At 45.3% G+C, this 24,361-nt stretch overlaps 1 protein-coding gene across 3 annotated transcripts; it reads left to right on the plus strand.

Annotated features, from left to right (window-relative positions):
* The first annotated feature begins 8,297 nt into the window (after window positions 1–8,297).
* Window positions 8,298–22,677, plus strand: LOC115337347 (urea transporter 2-like). 3 transcript variants are annotated; one of them, XM_030005581.2, is made up of 10 exons: window positions 8,298–8,893; window positions 9,543–9,734; window positions 13,945–14,107; window positions 14,822–15,011; window positions 15,362–15,490; window positions 16,597–16,789; window positions 18,142–18,289; window positions 18,902–19,036; window positions 20,000–20,049; window positions 20,737–22,677. In XM_030005581.2, the coding sequence occupies exons 2-10, from the start codon at window positions 9,546–9,548 to the stop codon at window positions 20,911–20,913; spliced, it is 1,374 nt and encodes a 457-aa protein (XP_029861441.1). In that variant the 5' UTR covers window positions 8,298–8,893; window positions 9,543–9,545; the 3' UTR covers window positions 20,914–22,677. The 3 variants fall into 3 exon arrangements, with proteins under 3 accessions (XP_029861441.1, XP_029861443.1, XP_029861446.1); XM_030005583.2 differs by lacking the exon at window positions 9,543–9,734 and having other exon boundaries at window positions 8,301–8,893; XM_030005586.1 differs by lacking the exons at window positions 8,298–8,893; window positions 9,543–9,734 and having other exon boundaries at window positions 13,966–14,107; window positions 14,842–15,011.
* Window positions 22,678–24,361: the final 1,684 nt, after the last annotated feature.

A 24,361-nucleotide genomic window follows, 5' to 3' on the forward strand; every position in this document is an offset into this window, starting at 1 on the left:
AACAGTACCTATACTATGCGGTTCTAAGTAAAATGCTTACTTTATTGCTCCAAATGTCATTTTTCTTACTCTTCTATTTGCTCCATACCCCCCAAAAGAAAAAAAAAACAACTTTTCTCTTTGAGAGGACATTCCCAGCTCTTCTCCCATAGACATAGATGCTTCTGTTGATAAGATCAGTCACAGAACCTCTTACAAAAAAAGCTGAGGCAAGTGCTTTAGATGTCCTGGCTTGGGTATTGATGACTCCAGAATGACTAACCTGTTAATCACTCTTCATGAACAATTAGCAAAGCTGCGCTGAGGGAGTGTGGAGGGGAGGGATTTGCCTTCTCAGTGGACGTTATCTGCAGCAGAGGTAAGAGCCACGCTGCCATCCACACTGGAGCATCCTAGTTGCTGAAGCGTGATGTTTTCCTCCTGATTCCTTCACCTGATGACCTTTTTTGAGACCCAACAACCCCCCCACGTAGTACTGGGGTCCAGAGCAGACAGAAACAGCAGCACAGCGGGAGACCACCATAGGAGATGGTGAGCCCAGGGAGAATACCCAAAGCTCTAGGGCTGGAAAACCCACTGCTCTGCTTTCAAACAGCGATGAGGAGAAGCGGCTGCAGTGTCGCATGGGAAGAAAAAGCCAGGCAAAGCGTGATGGGTTAAAGTCTGGTGCCACTGAGCAGGTTTCCTTGTTGGTCTCCATTCTCAAGCTGCCACAGCTGCTCTGCAGCAGAGCCTGGGCCCTTCTCTCCCTGCTCCATCCAACGCTGCTGCGAGCTTAGAATAAATATTGTCATTTTTTCAGCCCTTCTGCAACGTCAACGCCTCTTCTTTCCATACCTGCAACTACAGGTGGGTGCAAATAGGAGCGTGAAGTTGTCAGGCACAGGGAGAGCAGGGGTCCCCCCCAGCCCTTAGGCAGCATCCCAGCAGCCACCAGCAAATATCAGGAAGGGCTTTATGCTCCAGAGGGGCACTCCGGCAACACAGGGGTCTCACTACAAGCTGAAAACCCCCAAACTCTACAACATACCCAAATAAGGTAAGTCCCTACAAAATTTCCAGCTGCTGGGAAGTTGCTCTGTGCTTTGTCCATGCCAGATATCTCCAGTCTGCAATGACAGACGTATTCCCCAACGCTGCGGGCTGACTCATTTTTTTGTTGATCGCATTTGCCAGGGTTACAGAATTACCACCGCTCTGAGGGTGAGATCTGTTTGCCAAACACTGTCCCCTCACTCCCCCTTCAACAGAAGGGTGTGTTTTAATTTGGAAGATGGAAGGAGTTCAAACAGGAAACAAACCCTTGATTGCAGTTGATTTTACAGTTCTCAGGAGGTCTTTTACAAACTCCTGCAGCTGTTGCCACAGCTGGAATTCACACATCCCAGTGGTGGGATGAGAAGACTGGGGATAGCTCTGTGGGAAGCAAAGGTTTCTTCCACCACATTTTCCCTGGGAATGAGTTTGGGCACCTCCGACTACAGCTCAGCAGCTCCTGAGCACACTCAATTACCTTCGTGCATTTAGTAGCTTAAGCTGCCATGGAGCCGCTTCGTTACATCCTTCTCCAGGGACAGCCCTTTGCATAGGCAGTTGAGGCAGACCCAAATCCGTGCTCCCCAAATGTGCAGCTTCACTCAGCACAGCAGGGTTAAAGCACCAAGTACGTGCAGGAGCCCTTCCAAAAAACATCCATCTACCTCACCCACCCAAAACGCACAGGGGTTCAGGCTGCTTAGCGCATCTCAGCAGCCGCAAATCAAATTGTGCTGCGCACCGAATTGCACCAGGCAAAGACAGAGAGACAGAAACATCCTCGACCCGTGCAGCTCGGGATGATCTGGAGTCTTTTTTCCCCTTGCTCCACGGCACCCCAGCCTGTACCTGACCTCGCTCCTCCACACTTCCCTCATTTCAACTAAGTGCTGACAGCTCTGTTGCTCTGTCATCCACAAATCTCCGCTCTGCAAAACCACTCTGCCAGAAACCAGGCAGCGACTTCCTGGCTGTGGAGAAAACCAGAAAGGCAAAGATGATGACAAACTATCAGCCAGCGATGGTTTCTTACTGTAGCCGAGTGAGTTTATTTCACTTGTGTAAATTAAACCTTGTTTAGGACATTTTCCGTTCCCAGAAATCGAATTATCCAACACATATGACTTTTTTTTCTTTTGTCTACTACAAAATGTGCATCTTTACTGCAAATGGATTTATGTTTGTTTGTGTGTGTGTGCGCGTGAAAATGCTGCTCTGTATCACTCCTTGCAAAATTCCATAAGCAACTACAGCCAGTGTAACTCTGCCTCTATCCATTGCACTGATTATTAATTTTCAGTTGGTCCTACTGTCTGCTGGTTCATTTCTGGATGCTACCGGTCCTCTTTCTCTTGTTGATCAGAGCTGCAACCCATGCCACGTACAGCACCTTCCACTTCTATTAAGAACTACTTGGCAAGAAAATAGTAATCACTGGGATTTATATGCTGAAAGAGTTTCTTGTTGGAACTGTTACGGTATTCTGCTCTTTGCTAAGGCCTAACACATTCATGTCCTACAACTACATGTTTGTGAGAATGGATTATTTCCTTAAAAGCAGGCATGTCCTGGGTGAGACTCACACCCCTACCATCAGGGCAAAGGAAGGGGAGAGGGCGTGAAACTTTACCGAGCTGAGATTAGATGCAGGGAAGTTAAGTGAACTGACTCTGAAATTGCAAAAGTGGATGAAGCAGCAGAAAACCACCTTGCCTTGTGTCCTAAAAATGAGGCAAGTCTGGCCAGCTTTGTCATTCTTATGGGGATCCTGCTGTCTTGAGGTAGGTTTGGAAAATAAGCCTCTGGATTTGGGCTTTTCCCTGGAGCCAGGAGAACAGGAGAGGGGTTTGAAGCTGAAATTTAGAATTGTTTGAGTTGCAATGTCCTCTCCGGTCCTGAAATACATCGATACAGTTAACCTCAGGCTTCCAAAACCCTCTAGTATTTCAGGATGTTTCAATATGGCTGATCCAGTCTACAATGCTACAGATTACCAGAAAAACAAGCAGCCCTGAGGTTCAGACTCTTGGCATGAAGCAGAGAGCTTTTCTCACTACCAGCTCCTGGGTCCCAGGGCGAAGAAACAAACAGGATCATACCAAGAGCCAGACAGAACTGAAACTCCATCCTCCAGAACAGATGCACACAACAGGGAGAGAAGAGAGCATCTGAAGCTCTCTGAAGCTGAAGACGACCTTATGAGAGGCCGTTGTCTTCCTGTACCTTATCTTGGGAGCTAGTTTGCCATAGTAAGCAATCGGAGCTAGGATCATGATGGTGAAAAGAACGATTTCCAGTGGAGGTCCCATAGGTGCTTGCGACTCAATCTCATTTCCACAGGCATCCAGGCCAGCCTAGAGAAATGCCCATTGCTGATAAGAGAAGTGATGGTGCTGCTTGGAAACAAAGCAGGGAACACAAAACCAAACAAGGGGAACCAGACAGATGAATGCACTTGGTTTTTCTTTGACCTGTATTTCATTGAGACCTATGACTACCTGACCTTTCTCGGGGTCTCAGAGACATTTTCTGTGGTGGACAGAACAGCCACTTCTATGCTAGTGAATGGAGTGGTGCCCGGTTGCAGCTCATCATCACCTAGATGCTGAACCTCCAGTGCAGTCCTTGGCATGTGTTGGCCTTGGCCAACTAGCTCACTTCCAAGCAATTCTTCACTCCCACTAGCACCAATATTTTAAACAAATACCTTGAAAAATCTGAAACTAAAAGAGATGAGTCATTTGCTAACCCAGCACTCCCATATTCCAAGCATTAGCCTATAGGAAGAGTCTGAACCTCTGCCTAAAGTTTGCGCCTATTTGCCATGACAGTCTAAAGGTTTTTTACACCCTATTCTAGCCATAAGACATCTGCAACCCGCTCTTCACAAATTCCTGGCCCACTCCTATCCCGGAAGACAGAGACTATTGCTTTTAATCAGTAAGTAGGTTTCCAGGTAGCACTTATGCACTCTTGCAGCTGCATGGACTGAAAAGGCGAGTCCTGAGAGCATGTCAAGCTGGACAGAAAGGGCAGTGGGTCTCCAGAGCAGGTGGGCAGAGGAGGAAAGTGATGTGTGTGCATTAGAACTGTTTATTTTGGGAGCCTACATCAGCAGCAGTATCCAGAGCCTTACAGAAGCTCAGAGCATGGGGAGTTTTGACAGTGCCAGGGCCAGAGAACTGCAGTTTATGAGCCCTCTAAAAAAATAGACATCTGAAGAGATGCTCTGATTTCCCAACTGCACATGGGGCTGTGCTGGAGACATACCACGAGAGGGAGCTGGACACCGGAGCCAGGCAGAGCTAGCTCCTCTCCAGCCATCCCCATAGCCACTTACCAAAAGCCATCCAGTTGTCGCACAGAGGAATGTCAAATAGCAACTTTCTCTAGAGAATTTTTACAGGTCAAAATGAAGGGATAGAAGGTGCCCACACCAGCTTGGCTTTTGGTCCACTCTGTATAAACCCAAAACTATTTCCCTCAGCAAACAAGTGCAAGATTGTGACAGACCCCCTTGGTGCTCTGCTGAAACAGATTTTTCCACTCTGCATTTGCTCACAAAAACAAGACGGTGAAAAGCAATGTGGCCACAGACATTGATGGGAACAGACTTGCTGATGTTGCTCCTCCAGGCACCCTGCTTCTGGGCTGAGCCTCAATACACCGTCTGGTTATCTCCCCCTCCTGCCATACCTCCGTTTCCACTGCCGCCTCTGCACAGCCCTCCAGAGAAACCACAGATTGGGAAAAATTCTGGAAGTGAAACAGTGGGTTCGGTCCTAGTCAGCCTTACAGCAGGAGGCTAGACCAGGTGAGTTGCAGAGGTCCCTTCCCCTGCTGGAGCTGTTTTGGAGCATCATCTGGTTTTGACACTGTCTCCCATAACATACTCACACAGAAGTTAATGAACTATGGGCTAGATAAGGGGACAGCAAGTTGGATTGAAAACTGGCTGAATGGTTGGGCTCAAAGGGTTGTAATCAGTGGCACAAATTCCAGCTAGAGGCCAGTAAGTAGTGGTGTAACCCAGGGGTTATACTGGGGCCCAAACTGTTTCACATCTGAACTAATGACCAGGGTGATGGTGTAGAGTGCACTTTCAGCAAATTTGGGGAAGATACGAAACTGGGAATAGCGTCTGATACACCAGAGGGTCGTGCTACCATCCAGAGGGTCCTCAACAGGCTGGAAAAAAAAATGGCTGACAAGAACCTCATGAAGTTCAACAAGGAGACATGCAAAGTCCTGCATCTGGGGACGAACAATTCCACACACCAGTACATGCTGGGGGCCACCCAGCTGCAAAGCAGCTTGGCAGAAAAGGCCCTGGGAATCCTGGTGGACACCAAGGTGACCATGATCCAGCAATGTGCCCTTCCAGCAGGGAAGGCCAAGGGCTTCCTTGGCTGCACCAGGAGGACCTTTGCCAGCAGGTTGAAGAAGGTGATCCTTCCCTTTTATTCAGCACTGGTGAGACACATCTGGGCTATAGCATCCAGTTTGGGGCTCCCTGGTACAGGAGAGACAGGGACATACCGAGCAAGTCCAGCAAAGGGCCACAAAGATGGTTAAGGGATTGGAGCACCTCTCATACAAGCAGAGACCGAGACAGCTGGGAGTGTTCAGCCTGGAGAAGCGAAGGCTCGGGGGATCTTATCCATGTGTACAAGTCCTCTGGTGGGGGAGAGTAAAGAAGGCAGAGCCAGACCTTTGTCAGTGGTGCCCAGTGACAGGAGCTCAGCTGCTGGGAGTGATTTCCCCCGCAATGAGGGATGACAAGGAACCCACAAACATTGGCCCAACCTAGCAAAGGCAGACCAGGACCTGAGTTTTGGCAATCTGCCGAGCTCCATATGTGGATTTACGTCATTTTAGAGTATCTGTTGGAGTCCAAGAGCTGATGCAGCTCCCTGTGCAGACCTAATCCCTGCAGTGCAACCTGAGCCGAGGAGCACAGCCAAAACCAGCAGTATAATGGCAATCTGCTACCAAGTGGTTTTCAATGCCCCTCTTGAAGGCCACTGAGCCTTGAGAGAGGTGTGGAGACAGAGCGTGTGAAACTGGATTAGGGCCATTAGAGTCTTTTCTGGCAGAGCTGACGAGTTCAAGCACTCTACCCAGCTAACACAACTAGACAGCTCCTGCCTGGCGAGCTAAGACAGGCAGGAGTCATTCAGGCATTTCTCTGGGACAGCTCAGGTACTAAGTCTGGTGGGGATCCAACCACCAACCCCTCTTCTGACCATGTCAACCACTGGGCTCGGTCCAAGGGGCGTTCTCAGAGCCGCCTTCCCACAGAGCACGGCAGGCAGAAGAAACACATCAAGCAGCTTCATCGGCAGAGACCTGATGGGTTAAGCCGTAGATTCAGCCCTCCTAAATCACACAGGACTTAGCTGCCAGGCACCAACCCCAGCTGCCTTGTCCTCAGCACCAACTGCTCTTCACACGTGCCTAAAACCAAGAGGCAACTCGCTAGTCACCTGTAAGTGTTCCCTGCCTGCTCAGTTTGCACATCATTCCATGGTTACCCAGAGCTCACCCAGAGCTCGTGGCCCACTCCCAGACAGATGGTAGCCAACAGCTACAGAACTGGCACATCTTGATCCTTTTGACGAGGAACGGCCTCTGCTGTTTTAGTCTTCCCACCTTGAATCCCAAAGCCCAAAAGACAGGAGTAGTTACCTATGCCCTTGAGTGCCCAGCACTGGAGGCTAGTGACGGGCACCTGGCTTGGCATGGATTGAATCACACCTGGGAGGTTTTCTATCATTCCCACGCTTCTGCACCAATCCTATAGGGAATTTCAGTCCTCAGGCAACCAGGAGTGCTTCGGCCGTCTAAGGCACACAGCCGCGGGCAGGCGTTCCCGCACCTGACTCCAGCACCCCATCTGTGATCTGGCCCAGACCTATTCAGAAGGTAATTGTTAGAAATTTAGGGATTCCCTAAGGCAGCTGCTGCAGTAGTCAAACCCTCCCCATAGCTGGCTGCACCTACAATCCAGTGAACCCATGACATGGCAGTGGAGATCATCACTGCTCTGCTTCTAGTTCACAGAGCAGGCTGCTGCCAGGGACTTCATTCCCACGTAGGCATCAGCAGACTCTGACCCTGTTACTTATTAACCGGCTCTGACAATCTAAACAAAGCATCGCTCCAAGACATCCATCACGGACCTGCAAGCCAGTGGCTTTTTTTTGTGAATCCCCTCCAATGTGTCAACAGCCTCATTAAAGCGCCAGACTCGGACAGGGCGGTCCCAAACCTGGTTTCCTGGAGGAAAGAGCCACCCCACCGCTCCACAGATGGAGGCAGCACAGCCCGACAGCGAATCCTGCCTGGCCCCTGCGCTGCATCTCTTTCACAGAAAGCAGAAAAGATGCTGTTTTGAACGACTTGAGGCCAGGCCTGAGCATCCTCAAAACATGAGAGATGTGAAGTCTAAAACTCAATCCGATCAGATTCCCTGTGAGGATATCCCATCCAAATTACCCAATGCGTTTCCCTTCCTTTGAGATGCAAGGATTCGTTTTACCAGTGAGAAAGCAAAGGCAGCCCAAGAAGAAATTAACAGTAAATTGAAAAAAATTTACTGTGCTGGAGTAAAGCAGCTTCCCCTGCGAAATTTAATGTAACGTCGTACTACTGGGTGTAAAGTCAGGGGATGGCAGCGTCTGGCTCGCTCACAACGGCTGGTGCGTGTTCGATTAGAGGAAGCCTTGCTCACTCAGCAATGCTAAGCTGACAACCACTATCAGATACCCTACTCTTAGGCGTGGAAAAAACAAATCCAGTCTCCTGTCAAAAACATCTCCATCGAAAGAGAGGCACCCTGGGAAGGAACACGGTGAGAATAACATCACTCCAGCTCACGTAGATGCTGAGGCTGTTTCCACAGGGCTGGAGGAAGCAAAGTCATAAAGCTAGATGGGTTTTGGTTCAACAACAAACCATTCGCTCCAGCACTCGGGTGAAGTTGCACTCTAAGCCATCACTGTCAAGAAGTCCTAAAGTGAATTAAACTGTGGTTTAAATTAGCCTAACAGGTTCCTTTAAGTTCACTAGCTTTTTCTCTGCCCTTTCTCCCGTAATTCACTCCCTCAAGACTTCCCTCTCCAGCCTCTTCTCCACCTTTCACGGTGATTTCAGAGCCTTATAGACCCCTCAAATATGCCACGCTTCTGATATTCCAGATTCCTCCAGTGAGCCAGGGAGGCCAGGTTAAGAAAAAGAAAGAAAAATACCCCTTGAATTTCTCAAATAACTGATAAAAAGCAATTAAACAACAGAAGGTCACCAGGTCCTTCGCTCTGGCGTGTTAATAGAATAGTGCCTCCAAAAATTACCCAGAAACAGGAAAACTCAACAGGCTGCTGATACACGACACGCTGTGATGCACACTCCCAGGTCAGTGCTTTGAGAGGGAAGGATGCTGACCTGTCTTGGATAAGGAGGATAACGCTGGAGAGGTCGAGCTCAGGTATATCGAGAGTCTGGTTTAAAGCCTTGAGTCCTTTTAAGTGGTGGAGGAGGAGAAAGGACAGAGTTAAAGGGGAGTTAGTTAAAAAACAAAAAAAAAAAAGCAGCAGGGAAGAGGACATTTGGAGAGGCTGTTGGCAAGAGACCAAGGACAGAGCAAGAGGAAAGGTGGAGAATTCAAGAGGGAAACTTCTTAACATTTGCTTGGAGTTCACTAAGTGGGAGGAGAAACAAACTAATTAGTAATATCAGGACAGGAGCCATGCTAGGCTATATAAGCTGGTAGGGCATTTTCTTTTTCCCACTCTCTTAGCCCTGCTTTCCTTCTGTCCTAGCCAGCAAAGCAACAGCTACCCCTGAACTCATCGGAGAGGTAAGAGCACTCTCTTCGTTCCTTTGAATGCACAGCAATAAACATGCACCCTGTTATTGACCGACTGTCTTACCTGGATCTTTCTTCTTCCCCAAAACACCTAACAAACAGCATTTCAACAGTCCTCCTGAGTGAGAGCAGCTAAAGCTCAAGAGGTTAGCGAATGTCACAAGAATTTCAATTATTGAGAATTTTCTAGCAGGGTGAGGATTTATTAGTGTTGCTTAGCCCAGTTGGCTGAACCTTTGAGGAAAAAAAAAAAAAAAAACAAACCAACAACAAACAACTGGAAGTCTTTAACATCTCCTTTTACTGCCTTTCTATTCTGCAAAATGAAAAATGCCCAAATAGTAATAATATACAGTTAATGTGATAGTATCTCTGGATTTCTCTGTCCCCGAGAGACAGATCTCTGAAAATTGAATTGCGAATGGGCTTAATGAATATTTGAATCTGAGGGATAAGCTTTCTTTTGAACTAATGCTTTGAAATGTATCTTCTATTGGAAAACCTGAACTTTTTTTTCAGTGAGGGTCAAGTGCATTATAATCTCTCTGTGTTGGGGAGTGTGCTTGTGCGTGCGTGTGTTCCTATACATAACAACACTACATTTATCCAGCTTTACTAAAGCCCTGGTAACATTACACAGGCTATGCTGGAATCAGAGTTGCTGAGAATCTGGCCCTTTCCTCCTATTGTACTTGGATGCAGGAATTCCTCTAAAAACATGCTGCACGCAGAGCTGGCTGCCCGCACGCTTCACAGCAACAATTCAGAGAATGCAAGATACAATGACTGTAATTGTGCAGTAGCAGCTCCTTGGACAAAGAAATACCCCACGGTAATTTAAATCCTCTTGATTTACAGAGTAACTTGAATTTTGTCAGGGAGAGAGGAAAATTCCAGAAAGAAGAGAACGTGTCAGATAACTTTGCTGCATTTTTAGAGATAAAAGCCCCAAACCTAGCAACGCAGGCACCAGCTTGGAATTAACTATTACCTGGGAGTATTAAAACAATTAGCCAAATAAAAGCCTCTGCTCCTTTCCCAGCTGCAAGCACAGCACCACTCTTACCGTGCATAACACATACTGAATGTGTGACTGGGCTTGTCTCCGTTTCAGCACGTGAATGAAAAAAAAGTATTTGCAGGCCAGATGTTGCAGCAGTGCAGCACCAGCACGGAGCCTGCTTCGCTGCAGCTTTAACGAGGCATTACTGAGATGCCGTAGGTATGGCGTGACATGGAAGAAGTGTACACAAGTGGAAGAGAAATTGATTTAGGGAGACATGAAGTTGCATAACATCAGTACTTTGCTACAGGACATTTATTAACTCTGAAAAGATGATAAAAAAACAATAGATTAGCTTCTTGGCCCTGAGGTGATTTCATTTTCATGCAAGAGAAACATCTTTTTTTTTTTTTTTCTATTCTCACTGATTCCATTTCATAGCTGATACAAAAGTATTTAGACAATTCTAGCTGCAAAACTTTCCTTTTTGCTTACATGAGCATTCTTAGCGAGGATGGCAGAATTATCCAACAGCACAAAGATATCTAGGCAGGGGGACGCAGCAACCATCTGGAATGACTGGGGAAAAGCAACAGCGCCCCAAATGTAGCTCTCGCTTTCCACGGTACACCATGGGAAAATAGTTTTAAATAGTTCCTCTGCACTCGCAGCAAGTCAGTCCTTGCACCACAGAGACAAAAATCACATTCAGGCTCACTCTGCCTGGGTCCTGCTGCTGCTCCTGTATCACACCAGTTACACACCAGCATCGGGAGCCCACACTGGTTTTCCTACCCAATGCACGTCTGGAGCACCTCTCCAGAGCATACGTTAGATCAGGCAGCGCACTTCAAGCTGTGTGTCTGAGAGCAGGACTTCCACAGTCTTTAGTTCAGAATCTGAGATCAAAAAAACACTTTCCCAGACTAACAGAAATAAGGAATAAAAAAATTTTTACAAAATCCTTTCTCCCCACAGAAGCCAAGCAGTCTGTTCCAGCAGAATAGTCCTTTCACAATTATTTCCATTTCCCTCCTTCATCCACTAAGAAAGAAAGCCCACTTTGACTGAAAACTGCATGTTAACATAACTTTAATAGCAGGTCTTCACAAGACTTAAAATTCTCTGAACATCTCCATGTGTTCTGTCCTTTCTTAAAATGACTGCTATCACCTACCCCCTAAAACAAGGTAATGTGTTAGCAGATCTTTAATCTGAGCATATATGGCAGCTGTCCCTTCTCACAATGCCAAAAACTATTAAAATTACCCCCAAAATTCTCTGCTGGTGCTGGTTTCCAGGTGGTTCACTGCTCCTTTATACTTTCTTTGGACAACTAAGTAGAAGTAGAGCAAGTCCTCCGTGCTCTGCATTTCTGGATGGATGGGAAAATTCCCAGGCCTGTGGTGACAGCCGAACCAGCGCACACATGAGGCAGCCCTCACACGGCGCCTGCGATGTCATTTGGGGTGGCAGTGAAGCCAACGGGGCTGGATCTGGGTCTTTATGGTGTCACCAAGACCCCACCTGAAACCAAGAGTGCTCTTGGCCTACCCATTGCATACCAGGCTGCTCTGGAGGTGATGGGCGTGTTTTGTAATGATTTCCTTCTCCTACGTAAGCTGATAGGAAAGATGAACTGAAGTTCACGTGATTCCTCTCTAGAGAGACATATCACTTGATGGACAGGGACATAGTGAACATGAGTTTGACCACCGGCCAGAAGGTGCCTGTGATCACCCCCCAAGCACTCCGATTTTGAATATTCTGGAAGAACAGGTATGCAGGGCATTGACACAGCCTTCGTTGGGGGTGAAGTTCAAGCCAGGTTGGTGGAAGCGCCTCACCTGGCCTTTTTGCCGTGCCAAGTGCATCGAGCTGACTTCATTTCTGCCCATGAAAACCCAGAGCAAAGGAGTTCTCCAGACTTGCACGGTGCAGTACTGCCTCGCACAGCTGCCGTGCCAGCAGCACAGCCCGTGCACTGCCAAATCGCGTCGAGAGCAGATAAAAGGTTTCACATCTCACAGGGATTTACAGCATGTAATTATTACATAGCCCAGCATAAAAATTACCTTGCATAAGAAAGAAGCGAAATTCCACTTGGGTACTCACCACAGGAGAAGTCTTTTCCCGTTCATTCTGGTCCTGATTCAGCAAAGCACTGGACTCGCATGGCTTCACTGGGAAGCTAAATATGCACTTACGTGCCTTCCTACGGCAAAGCGACTCAAAGTTCTGATGAATTAGGGCTTCCAATCTGACCCGTTTTCTTCTCCACCGTGCGAACGGGCCAGACAGTGACTCTGATACTTCTTCACGTGCACATTACATCCCACGCTGCAGAACGTCTCCAGGCTCCTGCGGTGCAAACAGCTCCTCGCTCCGCATGCGGGGAAACATATTGGGCATGTTAGCACGGGACACAAAACATCACTCTGCAAATGCAACAGCCCTTGACTTTACGGATTAGCAACAGAGAAAGCCTAAGTTACCTAAAGAGGAAGATTCTATAAATTGAAAATGTAAATGCAGTTTCACCAAATGAAGAGCATTTATCTTGGCTGGAAATTTTGATTTAACTGAAAGTGCATCCAATTCACTTATTCCATTATTTCGGAATAAAATATGAGAAAAGCGAAGGTTAATGAATCAAGGTAATGAATTATAACTGAGCCAGGAAAAAGCCTTCCAGCACCAAGACACCATCCCTAGCAATACTCTCATCCTTTTCTTTTCTTCCTCCTCTAGTTAAGCTCCTTGCCTTCGTGTCCTACACAAAGTCAAATTCAACACTCTTCTACTTACTGGTCCTGTCTTCAGCTTCTTTCATGTGGAACCTATCCTTGCATTAGGTGGGTCCTCCCAGAAGACAGAAAATGTCTGTTTATTATTTGTGCAAATATTTACTACTTCTGAAATGTCACCAACAGCCCTCCAGTAACACACAGTAAGAAACTAGCCAGGACATACATTAACCATCCATTCCCCTACACAGACTCAGAGCTGTTTAACCGCATGTCTGGGTCTGCAAGTGTAACGCCGAGGGGTGAGGCTGCTTCAGCTTAAGTAGTCAGCACCTGTATTTCTGAAGCATGGATTCTCTTCGCCAGCTGCCGAGAAGGCTTTTACCAAAGTTGCAAGTGAGTCAAGGACTAACTCCAATACTTTTGTGTTTGTATCGTCCTGTTTAGACTATTAATTCTCAACTTAAATCCTTTACTTCTTGGACAAGCTGCTACTCACCGGTGAGACCTGAAGCAGCTCTGGTTCTGTAGTCACTCAACAACGTACCTTGTCTTGTGTTTTCTTTGTCTTGACAATTACCAAGAATTAGTCCTACTCTTCAGGAAACTGAGTACGCTCCAGGGAAAGGTTTGGCTGGTTTTAATTTGCTGACTTCGTATTGAGAATTGGCCCTTAGACAAATAACGAATTGGCTATAGGACATGAGAAAGGTTGAACTGATCCCAATAGGTGACAGGATAGAGATCTATAAACCTAACTCTAGGTACCTATTCTTGATGGCTGATGGATAAAATCAAACTGGAAATATGGGTTAAGCAGCAGAGGAAACGTAATCACTGAAGCAGCTTCCTAGATGTGCTGGATCTCTAATAAGTTGAATCTCGAGGTAAGCTTCAACCTCTGTGGAATCAGTGTCCTTTAATGCCATCTTGCTCTTCTTGAAGTCACCCTTTAAATCAAGAGCTGCTTGATTTCTAGAAAACATGGTATAGCTGAGCAGGGTATTAAAATAACGTAAAATACTATGACACAAGGCTCAGTGGTTCCTTGTGGTGTTCAAATCTATGACTGCATGAAAGTCTGGAAGGACAGCGCAGGGTCCCAAAAGCACATGAAGAGAGAATGTGCTCATGGAGACATGAGAATCAAGTGTTCAGAGTAAGGATTTTCCTCTTTCTGGCTCCAAAATAACACATGGTGAGCAAAAATATGTGGTAGAGAGAATAAACAGGGATCAGTAAGAGGCATTGTGATGAACTGTCTTTTCTTTTTCGCTTGAATTTTACCGAAGGGTCAGAACATCAACATGGAAAACAGTGTTGATGTCAAGATAGAAACCAAAGGGGAAAGAAAGCCAATAAAGCAGAATCCACTGAGCAAAGCTGGGAAGAGAGTCTGCAGAGCTGTTGGGTACATCACCGGAGACATGAAGGAATTTGGAGCCTGGCTAAAAGGTAAAGCTACTTCATCATGACTAATTAGGGAATTCCAAAGAAGAATTGCATCAAAGGAGTAATAACTAACTTCTCAGTAATGTGATTCAAGTTAGAGTAGTACAGAAACTACCTCTGCCCTGATTTATTTCCATTTCGTAGGGAAAAAAATCAGCTTTGTGCAGAGATCCACATACTGCTTAAATCTTGAGGATGACCGAGATGACATTTACCTCCCAACACGCCATGTACAAAGCGAATTTAGTCCCACAGAACACAGCCTAGGATGGTTATTTTGTGCTCTGCCATTCTTCATAATGCTCCCTGTCCTTTCAGCTGAGCAGTTTCTGTCAAGCCTAATGCCACTGTGAAGTTAAATTACACATAGGTAGGTGTGTTTGGTCCCCATAATAAATCAGCAATGGGATACACACACAATTTGCCATCTGAGGCACAGGCATCATAAATTAGCTGGTTCATATGAATCCGGTCCAGGGTACTCTGGCAACCACACTGTTCATCTCAGCTTTCCAGCTGTAAGACTTCAGTATAGACCATAATAAATCCCAGTCAGGTTTTACAGTCTTGTTGATTCATTGCTTCAGTCGTGCTGCCAAGCTCCACTGCCAAAATTCTTCCTGAGTTTCGAAAAAAACATCCCGAATCAGTACCATCTGTGTATTGGAGGGGGGGGGGGGGGGGGGTCAGTTTATTATTTAATTTGATCTCTTCCAGATAAACCTCTCATGATCCAGTTTATTGACTGGGTGCTGCGTGGGATATCCCAGGTGATGTTCGTCAACAATCCCCTCAGTGGGCTTATCATAGTTGCTGGCTTCCTGGTGCAGAACCCATGGTGGACGCTCACAGGCTGTTTAGGAACAGTTGTCTCAACTTTAACAGCACTTATTCTGGGTCAGGACAGGTAAGTCCATCCTTTTCCCCTTCAAAACCAGACTGTCACTTCAGTGCTGACTTATGTGTTAAGCGACGTGGATGAAGAGCACGTATCTAGCCTTCACTGGCTATGGATCTGGTCTGGTAGGACCAGACAGATCTTCCCACCAGCTGCATCTGGTGCAAAGAGACGCTAGACGTAACTGCAGAAGGAGCAGTTGCTGAGAGGACGTGGGACTCAAGTAAATTGAAGGTCGGTGCAGGAGCCTTGGCAGGTCGTCATCGCACAGAGTCACAACTGCATGGGGAGGGAGGGGGTGATGCGAGCAAAGCACCCCCAGGGGAGAAAATTTCAAGATAGTTGTTTTCTTCACACAGATCAGCCATAGCAGCAGGCCTGCACGGCTATAACGGGGTCTTGGTGGGATTGCTCGTGGCCGTCTTCTCTGCTAAGGGAAACTACCACTGGTGGCTTCTACTGCCAGTAGCACTGGTGTCCATGACGTGGTAAGTCGGATGGCTCCTCTGCTTCTTATTCCAGTCCCAGTGTCCCCGCACGGAGACTGAGCTGTTGTATTTTTATGCACTATGCCGACTGCAACACAAAAGAAACACAACTGGAACATACGTGCTACTAAATCTGTATCATTGTTTGCACTTTTAAACTCGGATGTAATGCAGAAACAAATAAAATACCCGCATAATCACAAATAAACCCAATGGGGAAAAGGAAAATCAATGGCTGATCATGTGTAATTCAATGCCCCAAATGTTAGCCATATTGCTGCGATGAGTCAATTCATTTTTGTTTCAAGAGAAACATTATTTTCACCATTCCCCACCACCATCAACCACAAGCGTTTCATCTATTTAAGCTGCCATATAAAAATGTCATGAAAATTTACTTCTCCAAGCACAGAAGCTGTTCGGTGGTCCCAAGACATGACGGTTGATGCTAATGAAAACAAACAACTAATAATACTTTACTTATATATATGACACCATAATCTGCTAGGTATTTGGACAGTGAAAAATTTGAAAGCTGGCCTTTGGCCCCCAAATGTCTAGCTGGAGATTGCTAAACCACACAAATCATCTGTCTGCCTGGAGTTCATGTGGTATTATACTACTTTAATACGCATACCTTTGATATCAGCCTTTACTTCTAATGACCCTGATCCATAAGAATGAACAAGGACACACAGCCTTCTTCACAATTCACTCAGACCTGACACGGGTGTCCTAAATTCAATCCACTTCATGTACTAAAAGGAAAAAAAGTAAACACTGAGACTGAGCTGGGAAGTAACTCCATTAAATCACTGGATCCTCCACATGAATGGAGGATCTTGGCTCCTTCATGGTCACCAAATTCACCACATATTGCGTAACCTGACAGGAATCTGTGCATTGCTAACTGCCCTGGGAAGGGTCGGAAATTTACCGGGTGACCTAGCATATCTCTGTTTTTATCAGAAATACTAAGGAAATTAAACAGCTTTTTTTAAAAAAATAGAGTGAATTTCCTGCAGTTGTTTTTTTTTGTTGGGTTTTGGTTTTTTTTTTTTCCTAGCTGACAAGCTCCTAGTGAGACCATTTTGTTCTTCTTTCAGCCCTGTTTTCACCAGCGCTTTAGGCTCAGTCTTCTGTAAGTGGGATCTGCCTGTTTTCACCTTGCCTTTCAACTTGGCCTTGACCCTCTATCTGGCTGCATCAGGACCCCATAACCTCTTCTTCCCTACAAGTGTCATTCAGTCTGCAACAGCAACACCAAACATCACCTGGACGAACGCTGAAATGCCAATGGTAGGGTGTCCTGAAGATAACAACCTTCTCGATTTACAAAGAAAACCACTATAGAATCATATTATCTTCCTTTCTGTTACTGCATTACGGCCTGGCAATACAAAATTGCATTTATAAGATAACTATTATCCAAAACGTAAAGGTTTACTCCAGGAATTGACATTTTTGATAGCTTGAAAATATGAATCTTTTTGGTATCATCTGCTATCTTTCATTTACAGTTGGATCTAAACTATAATCTTCAAAGTGCCTCTAGAATCTAATTACCCGTTACTGTGCGTATACTGATCAGCACCCCATAGATAAGGATGTGCTGAGACTACCAGTTCACTCACAGGTTAATTTTAGTTTTCCATGTAAAGAGTGCTGCGTTTTTAAAATTGCATCTTTCTGATTAGAAATAAGCAAGCAGATATTACTATGGAAGAATGGTTACAAATTTGGGTGCAGGCACATGTTCACATATTTTTAGTTAAGATTCAAGTAGGACCTTTAAAAAAAAAAAATTATTCTCCTGCATAGCATGGTAAACAACATAGATACTAGAGTAATAGCTTTCCCCTAAGGCTCAGCGGGCTCTTTTGAGGGGTTACCTGGGAGTTATTAAGAAAAAGAAGTTAATTGATACTAAATAGCAATCCATATGAGTGAACATTTCTCAAAAAACATTTACCGTGGCACATAATTTTTATGAGGACCATAAATGGGCTGTTCCACGTGGAGGAACACAACATTTTGAGGAGAAGTGTTTCAAAACCATCTCTAAGTTGTGACCAAGTTGGGCTCTGTCCCACCAACCCAGCAACTTTTACACATTCATATTCTTAGTGAATCCCAAAGGAGTTTCAGGTATAAAAGTAGAAGGGGGATATAGCCTAACCTAAGTCTTGTAATTCTGGCCAAGACATTATTGGCCATTTCATCCTTGGATCTGCCCACTCAGAGCCAAATATCTTCTCAAAGTCATCATCTACCTGAGCACTTCCATTCCCTAGATCCACTCTCATGCTCCATAACAGCATGCAAAAACGGTCACGTCAGCAGCATGTGTAACGATGATGAGCAGACCCTTTCACAAAAGACATTTGCATTTGATATTAGAGCAAAAACCTGGCAGAGGAGCTCATGGCTAAGGAACAAGGCATGACTCATTTTCATCAAAGGGGAAACCCTGTGGAAATGCCCTGCTGCCTCCTGAGAACTGTCCAAACTTTCCACTTACAGTCCAGGAAGAGACACTGCATCTAACAAATGCCGAACATGAACCTGACCAAGCAAAATAGGTTTTAAAAAAAAAAAAAAGAAATTACAAACCCAATAACAAAATGTCTGTCTTTTTTTAATTCCTGCAGCTCCTGCAATCCATTCCAGTCGGGGTGGGTCAGGTTTATGGCTGCGATAACCCCTGGACTGGAGGAATTTTCCTGATTGCTTTATTTATCTCTTCTCCACTCATTTGTCTGCATGCGGCAATTGGATCAGCAGTAGGGATGCTGGCAGGTAAGGACTTGACTTGTGTTGCAGATTTATATAAAAACATGGAGAATAAAAGAGGAACTGCAATGAGTGGAGCACTTACAGTCACAAATGTTTCTTCCATTGGAGAATGACTGCTTGAAAAAAAAAAATATACATACAATTCTGTTTTAAGAATTCTTTTGTTTGATTTCCCCATTGTCTTACCTCATTTCATGATGGTGGAAATCTTCAGAAGAAAGAAGCCTACTTTTGGCTGAAATGAATTTTTATCATTAAATACTTCATTTCTGGGTATATTCTGACAGGTTTAGAAGCAGCTTAATAAAAGTCATAGTCATCAGTCTGAATGTGCAGGCCTCACGGATACATTTAAGGTTCACATGTACGCTCATTCACTCATACATCTTTTGCTGAAATCACACAGCCGAATTCAGCTCTACAGCAGCAGGGAAATTCTGCCGTGATTGCATTAGATTAAAGCGGCTTTAGCCTTAGACCATAGCAACACGACTACAAATAGGAATTCCATGTACGTATGAGGGCTAGAGCCCTTAAAAAGCTGGATTCGTGCCATTTCTCAGCTGCTTTTTTCTCTTTAGCCAAGGAATGACACATCTTTGACTTATTTTCCAGCACTGAGCCTAGCAACACCTTTTAGCAAAATCTACTCCGGCTTGTGGGGCTACAACAGCTCCCTCTCCTGCGTTGCGATCGGAGGCATGTTCTACGCTCTCACCTGGCAGACGCATTTGCTGGCAATTGCCTGTGGTACGTACCCTATGGATTTTCACTATTGCCACGCTTCCTTTTGAAGTGAGACAAGATGCATTTATACTGCAGGTGGGCTGAAGCCAAATGGCCACCTCTAGACAGGCAGATGGACTTCGGCGAGACTGACGAATGATTGAGCTGGATGTTGGAGCCATTGCTCTAACGTACCCTGACAAAATAAAAGGAGCACTTTCACTTTCAGCCAAGAGTTGTGTTCAAAACAAGAGATGCAATCAGTGGATGCTGATCAACTAAGGTCTTTGAAATTAGATGCTTGGTTTTGAGGCATTAATTGTGTTCGTTCAACATTGCTGGATGAATCATATTGTTTTTTCCAATCATAGATACCAGCTCAAATTCCTTCTTTGGAGGAGGACGTATCTAAACTTTGAGAAAACTGGAGCTCAAGCTGAGTCCGCACCTATAGTTAGACAGTACAGTTTCCTCAGTCTACTGAAAGGGATACCAAAGGCATGAGCTAGGCAACACAGAATGATTGAAGAATTATTTATAAGGCAATTCCATATGAAATTTCAATATCACAGTGAGCTGGGAGTGAAACTATTGCTCATTCAGTGCTCATATAAAAAAGATTTAGCTTTGTATCTCATTGACCCACCTTCTAGCCCTAGAGGCAGGAGAGATGGGGGTGGAAGGCTTATTTTCCTATTTAACCCCATCCATCAAGCTACATACTTTCCATGTCAGTGCATTTTTCAAAAGGCTCTGTTTCCATAGTCTCATTTTTCATCACTCCAGTTCTTTTTTTTGTTTCACCCTTTCCATGAGCTCCAGGTTGAAGGGGACACAGCGCAAAGGAAAGAGCTTTAAGAGGGGGCTGTCCAGGCATGGTCGTAAACATTTGTTGAGCTACACAAGGCAGTGTGAGAGATGTTTTGCTATTGCTGGTCTCCTCCATGAGCAACCAAAATCACCAGGAACTACCTTTCTTTTTCACAGCGCTCTTCAGTGCCTACCTGGGAGCAACAGTGACTAACATGTTGTCTGTTGTAAGTAGCATATTAGCTAAGGTCTTTTTTCCCCAAAGACAGATTTGAACATTTTGAACATTTGGACATTTTCCTGGCTTGTGAGGCAGAACACCAAGACTCAGAGAACAATTCAGCCAAAGGCAGAACGGGTCTGGGAGAGGGGACACGGTCTGCCCAGGGGGTTGGTGTGGTTCCCACTGAAACAGGCTACTTTGATCACCACTTTTCATCCTCAGAGCTTGCATGAACTGCCACAGCTCAGCCCTCAACACCTCTGAAATAATTACGTCTATACTTTGTGCCTGAAGCGATTGAGAAAAGGGCCCTCCACACGTGTAAAGAAACCTCAGATTTGGTTTAATTGCTTTGCCCAAGTGCCAAAAGACACTCAGTACAACAGCCCAGGAAAAAGCTGAATGCTTCTGGTATCCACTCCTCTCTCATCTCCATCCAAGCCCACTGCAGATGCACAAAGAGAAGGCAGCCTTCTCACCAGAGCTGGTAGATGTTGCAGGTTAATGCACAATGTCAAGACCTCGTAAAGAAATCCTGCCTCCCCAGGGAGAGACTCCATGCAAAACCACGTCAAGACTTCCTTGAGAAAGCTTGTTCCAAGCTACCTGGCTCTGGGTTTTGTTCAAGGGCTGGGGGATCAAATGAAAGAAAGACATATAGTAAATAGGTGGTTTGTATTTTCCTTTGCAGTTTGGGGTGCCATCAGGAACCTGGTCTTTTTGCTTGTCTGCGCTGACCTTCCTGTTAATAACCACAAACAACTCTGCCATCTACAAGCTGCCACTCTCCAAAGTCACCTATCCAGAAGCCAACCGAGCTTATTACCTGAAGATGAAGAAACATCAGAGGTCTTGCTGTGAGGTATAAAGACCCAAGAAGAGAGATACTTCGCAGATTTTAAGGCAAGAGTGCAAGGTGTTTCCCCAAAAAACATGATTTGTGTGCTACAAAGTCAAAAGACCAAAAAAAAATTCACCACCTTATGAGCGGAGAGACTTTTTCCACTGCATTCCTTTGTGCTATCCTGATTAGATAGAACTGTGCTGTGCTGGAAGGACCTTTCCCAAGACCAATCTGTAATGATTCAAAAGCACATATGTCTGAAAAGACACTTCAATTTTAAGCAGTGGGGAAATGACTTAGAAGTTGAAAAGAAAAATCAGTCTGTGAAATCGAAGTCACAGCAATTGGACGTAAAGCAATAAAGAGCAGAGCATCTCTCAGCATCTGATGGGACTCCTAATTAATGGCTAAAACCAGCTTACGACAGCAATAGGATACGTCTTAGAGAGCTTCATAGTAGCAGAGAAGTGGAATAAAGAGTACCCTTTGCTAAGTAGAAAATAGATAGTGAAGAATTCTACCTGGAGGATCTCTCAAGCCCAGTGGAGAGAGATGTGCATTAGCAATCATCACACACAAGATGGACACAGATAAATTGCAGGCAGTGTTGCTAACACTGGCAAGACTTGTGGTAAAAATCACAATAATGGCAGGGAGGGGCTGTCTATCAGCCCCAGCTTTTGGATGTTTCAGTTTGCACTAGGCTGGAACATTTCATGAAAAAAATGTTTCAGGCCTACCGAGTTGCAGAGAAAAGTCTGTAAACCCAAGGCCAAGAAAGCAAATACCAGTGAAAAGAATCTTTTTCTAAAAAGGAAAAAAAAAAAAAGTAATAAGATTAATGATTTTATGTTAATCTCATGATTTTTCTTGATACTTCAACTTGGTCATGCGTTAGCAAAGGAGGGCACAGCAGCAAAGTCATTGCTGTCCCTTTCCTAGGCAATAAAATGGCTCTGTTCAGCCTGTGCACAAGCAGAACTAATTTGAGCTGATCTTCTTGACCTCTCTCCCTACACCGTCACCCTCGGCCCACAAATGTCAAGCAACAAGTCCGTCTGCTGCCGAAGTTGCTGCTCTGCCATCTCCCTCCTCGCCACGACAAGAAGAGGACGGTTGGAGGACTGGTGGACGTAGCAGAGGTCTACAGCAGACCAGCCTTGTGCCACCTCTGCACGGGCTCCTGGGGTCTGCAGGTAGGGAAGGAGGAAGGTGACCTTGCACCCAACAGTGCTGGTCACTGCCTGGCTCATCGAGATACTTCATCTCATGATGAAGCTGACATCTTCACCAAAAATACTCCGTACGCTCAGGTCCTTCGCTTGGCATTAGCCTACGTGCAGTAACGTTGCCTCTGGGAAAGCAGATCAAAACCTATTCCTCTTGTAGCAGAGGAAATAAAAAGTAGCCTGTGAATAGTGCTACTGCTGATTTTTGAGGTTGGGAAAAACACATGCCTTTTTACAAACATCAAAAAGATCTGAGTGAAAAATATTTGAGATGAACTGCTGGCAGTATTTTCTGGTGAAGTGTTAGGTTTTCAGATGTTTGACAGTATTTCTGTATGACTGACACTCCAGAGATCACTTGTAAAAATGTACCATTTCCTGTGTTTTACTTGGTAAATAGCTACATAATATTGTGTGGAGTTAATTTTTAAAACAAATATTCATGCCTTGTTGAGTTTGGTATAAGTTTTCCTCTATTTATCATCACTAGGCTCTTCCAAAGACAGATTATCTCTTAAATAAGTAGTCTAGAAGACTTTGGAAAATAAAATTATGAAATCAGTGTATGGGGGATGCTTTGGAAACTTCTAACTTCTGCTCTTTGTACTTATGGCATTTTGCTGCATCGATACCTTCTTAAATGTGCAAATTGCTTCTGTACAGGAGGCACGATCAGCCGAAGGCACGGTGTTGTGCCTGCAGAGCTACAGGCAGAGCTGGAAACCTCCTCGAGACCAGATGAAGACTCATTCCTAGGGGAGATGTTGGACAGGCTCCCAGGCTGGGATTAGATAAGGTCATGTTCTGTCCAGAGGATGCACCTCTCCATTTGTCAAACTGGACAAATGGAAAAGGATATCTTTTGGTGTCTGAACTGACATCTCCCCTCCCAGAACCGTGTGTGCCCCAGAGAGGCAAACCTACAAAGGCTAGCTTTCACTCTTATGTCAAAATCTGCTCTCACGTAGGAGTACACACTTTATGACCAGTGTAAATCAGCAGATTTCCTCCAACTGGTGCTATTTCAGCTTGCTGTTGCTGAGCAACAGGGACATTTTGGCAGTACCGTAAAGAAACCATATGCACAGAACAGAAAAACAACAAAAGATGAAGGCCATGTCTCAGCCATTAGAAAGACTTTGCACGTCATTCAGAATTAATTCTTCATTTTACGCTATCCAGAGAATTCATTCTTCCCATCACCCCATGCAAAATAACAGTTATTTGGCAATATGACATGTATATCAGTCAGAATATGCATATCATGCTTTTTCCCATTATCGTTCATAATGCAGTCTTTGCTAACAGGACTAATTTATCTTATTATTGAAACTGTTCTTTTTTCTTCCCCCCCACACCCCCCTTTACATCAAATAAATGCTATTTAAGTCACAATTTTTTTTCAAGCACTCTTTTTGCATTCTTGTTTCTGATACACAGGTGATATCAGACTCATAAGAAACATTTATGCTGGGCAGGAGTTTTGGGGCTCTTTCCTGGACTACTACCCTCCCAGTGCCAGCATAACATAGCAAAAGAGATGTCACTGCATTTAACATTTTTAAAAAAAAAAACCAAAAAAAACCCAAACCCCCCAAAAACCCACAATGCCAAACTACTTGAAAACATCTGCTTGGAATCAGGTTTCATCCAAAAGTCTAACTCAACTGAACTGCCTCACTGCCATTTCCTAAGCCACCCGCATTGCTTCTGTCTGATGTGCGTAATTCTCTCCAATACTCCCATGGAGCTCCATGTCAAGCAACTGCCCCAGTCTCTACCATTTGACACTGGCACGTCTCCTGCCACCAGTATCCTCTGCTGTGGCTCAGCTGCCCGCTAGCCCAGGGTGGAGCCACGCACCTCCCAGTCCTGCACGGGGTTTGTTACTGGTGGTACGAAGAGCGAAAGCATGAATGCCAACTTAAGACAAGAAATCGTAGGATGCTGAGCAAGGACCAGCAGGTATTTGTCAGCAGAGCCCGCTTCTGTCCCTTCCCACAGCAGCGCCGCTTCCTCACGGAGCCCAGGGCACGCTGGCAACACCAGCAGTGGTAGGTACCAAGACGCGGGCTACAGCCCTCGTTTCCCCTTCCCCCAGCAAACCAGTATGTGGGCGAGCGCAGAAGAGGCCAATGTTTAGGCGGGCAGCGAAGATGCTACACCCTTGGTGATGCTGAACTGGGAGGAGGAAACTTTCAGCCCAGGTTACCTGAAGACCAGACCCAAGAGTTGGTTGCAGA

The sequence above is a fragment of the Aquila chrysaetos genome, chromosome Z (genome assembly GCF_900496995.4).
Source record: "Aquila chrysaetos chrysaetos chromosome Z, bAquChr1.4, whole genome shotgun sequence".
Lineage (NCBI taxonomy): Eukaryota > Metazoa > Chordata > Aves > Accipitriformes > Accipitridae > Aquila > Aquila chrysaetos.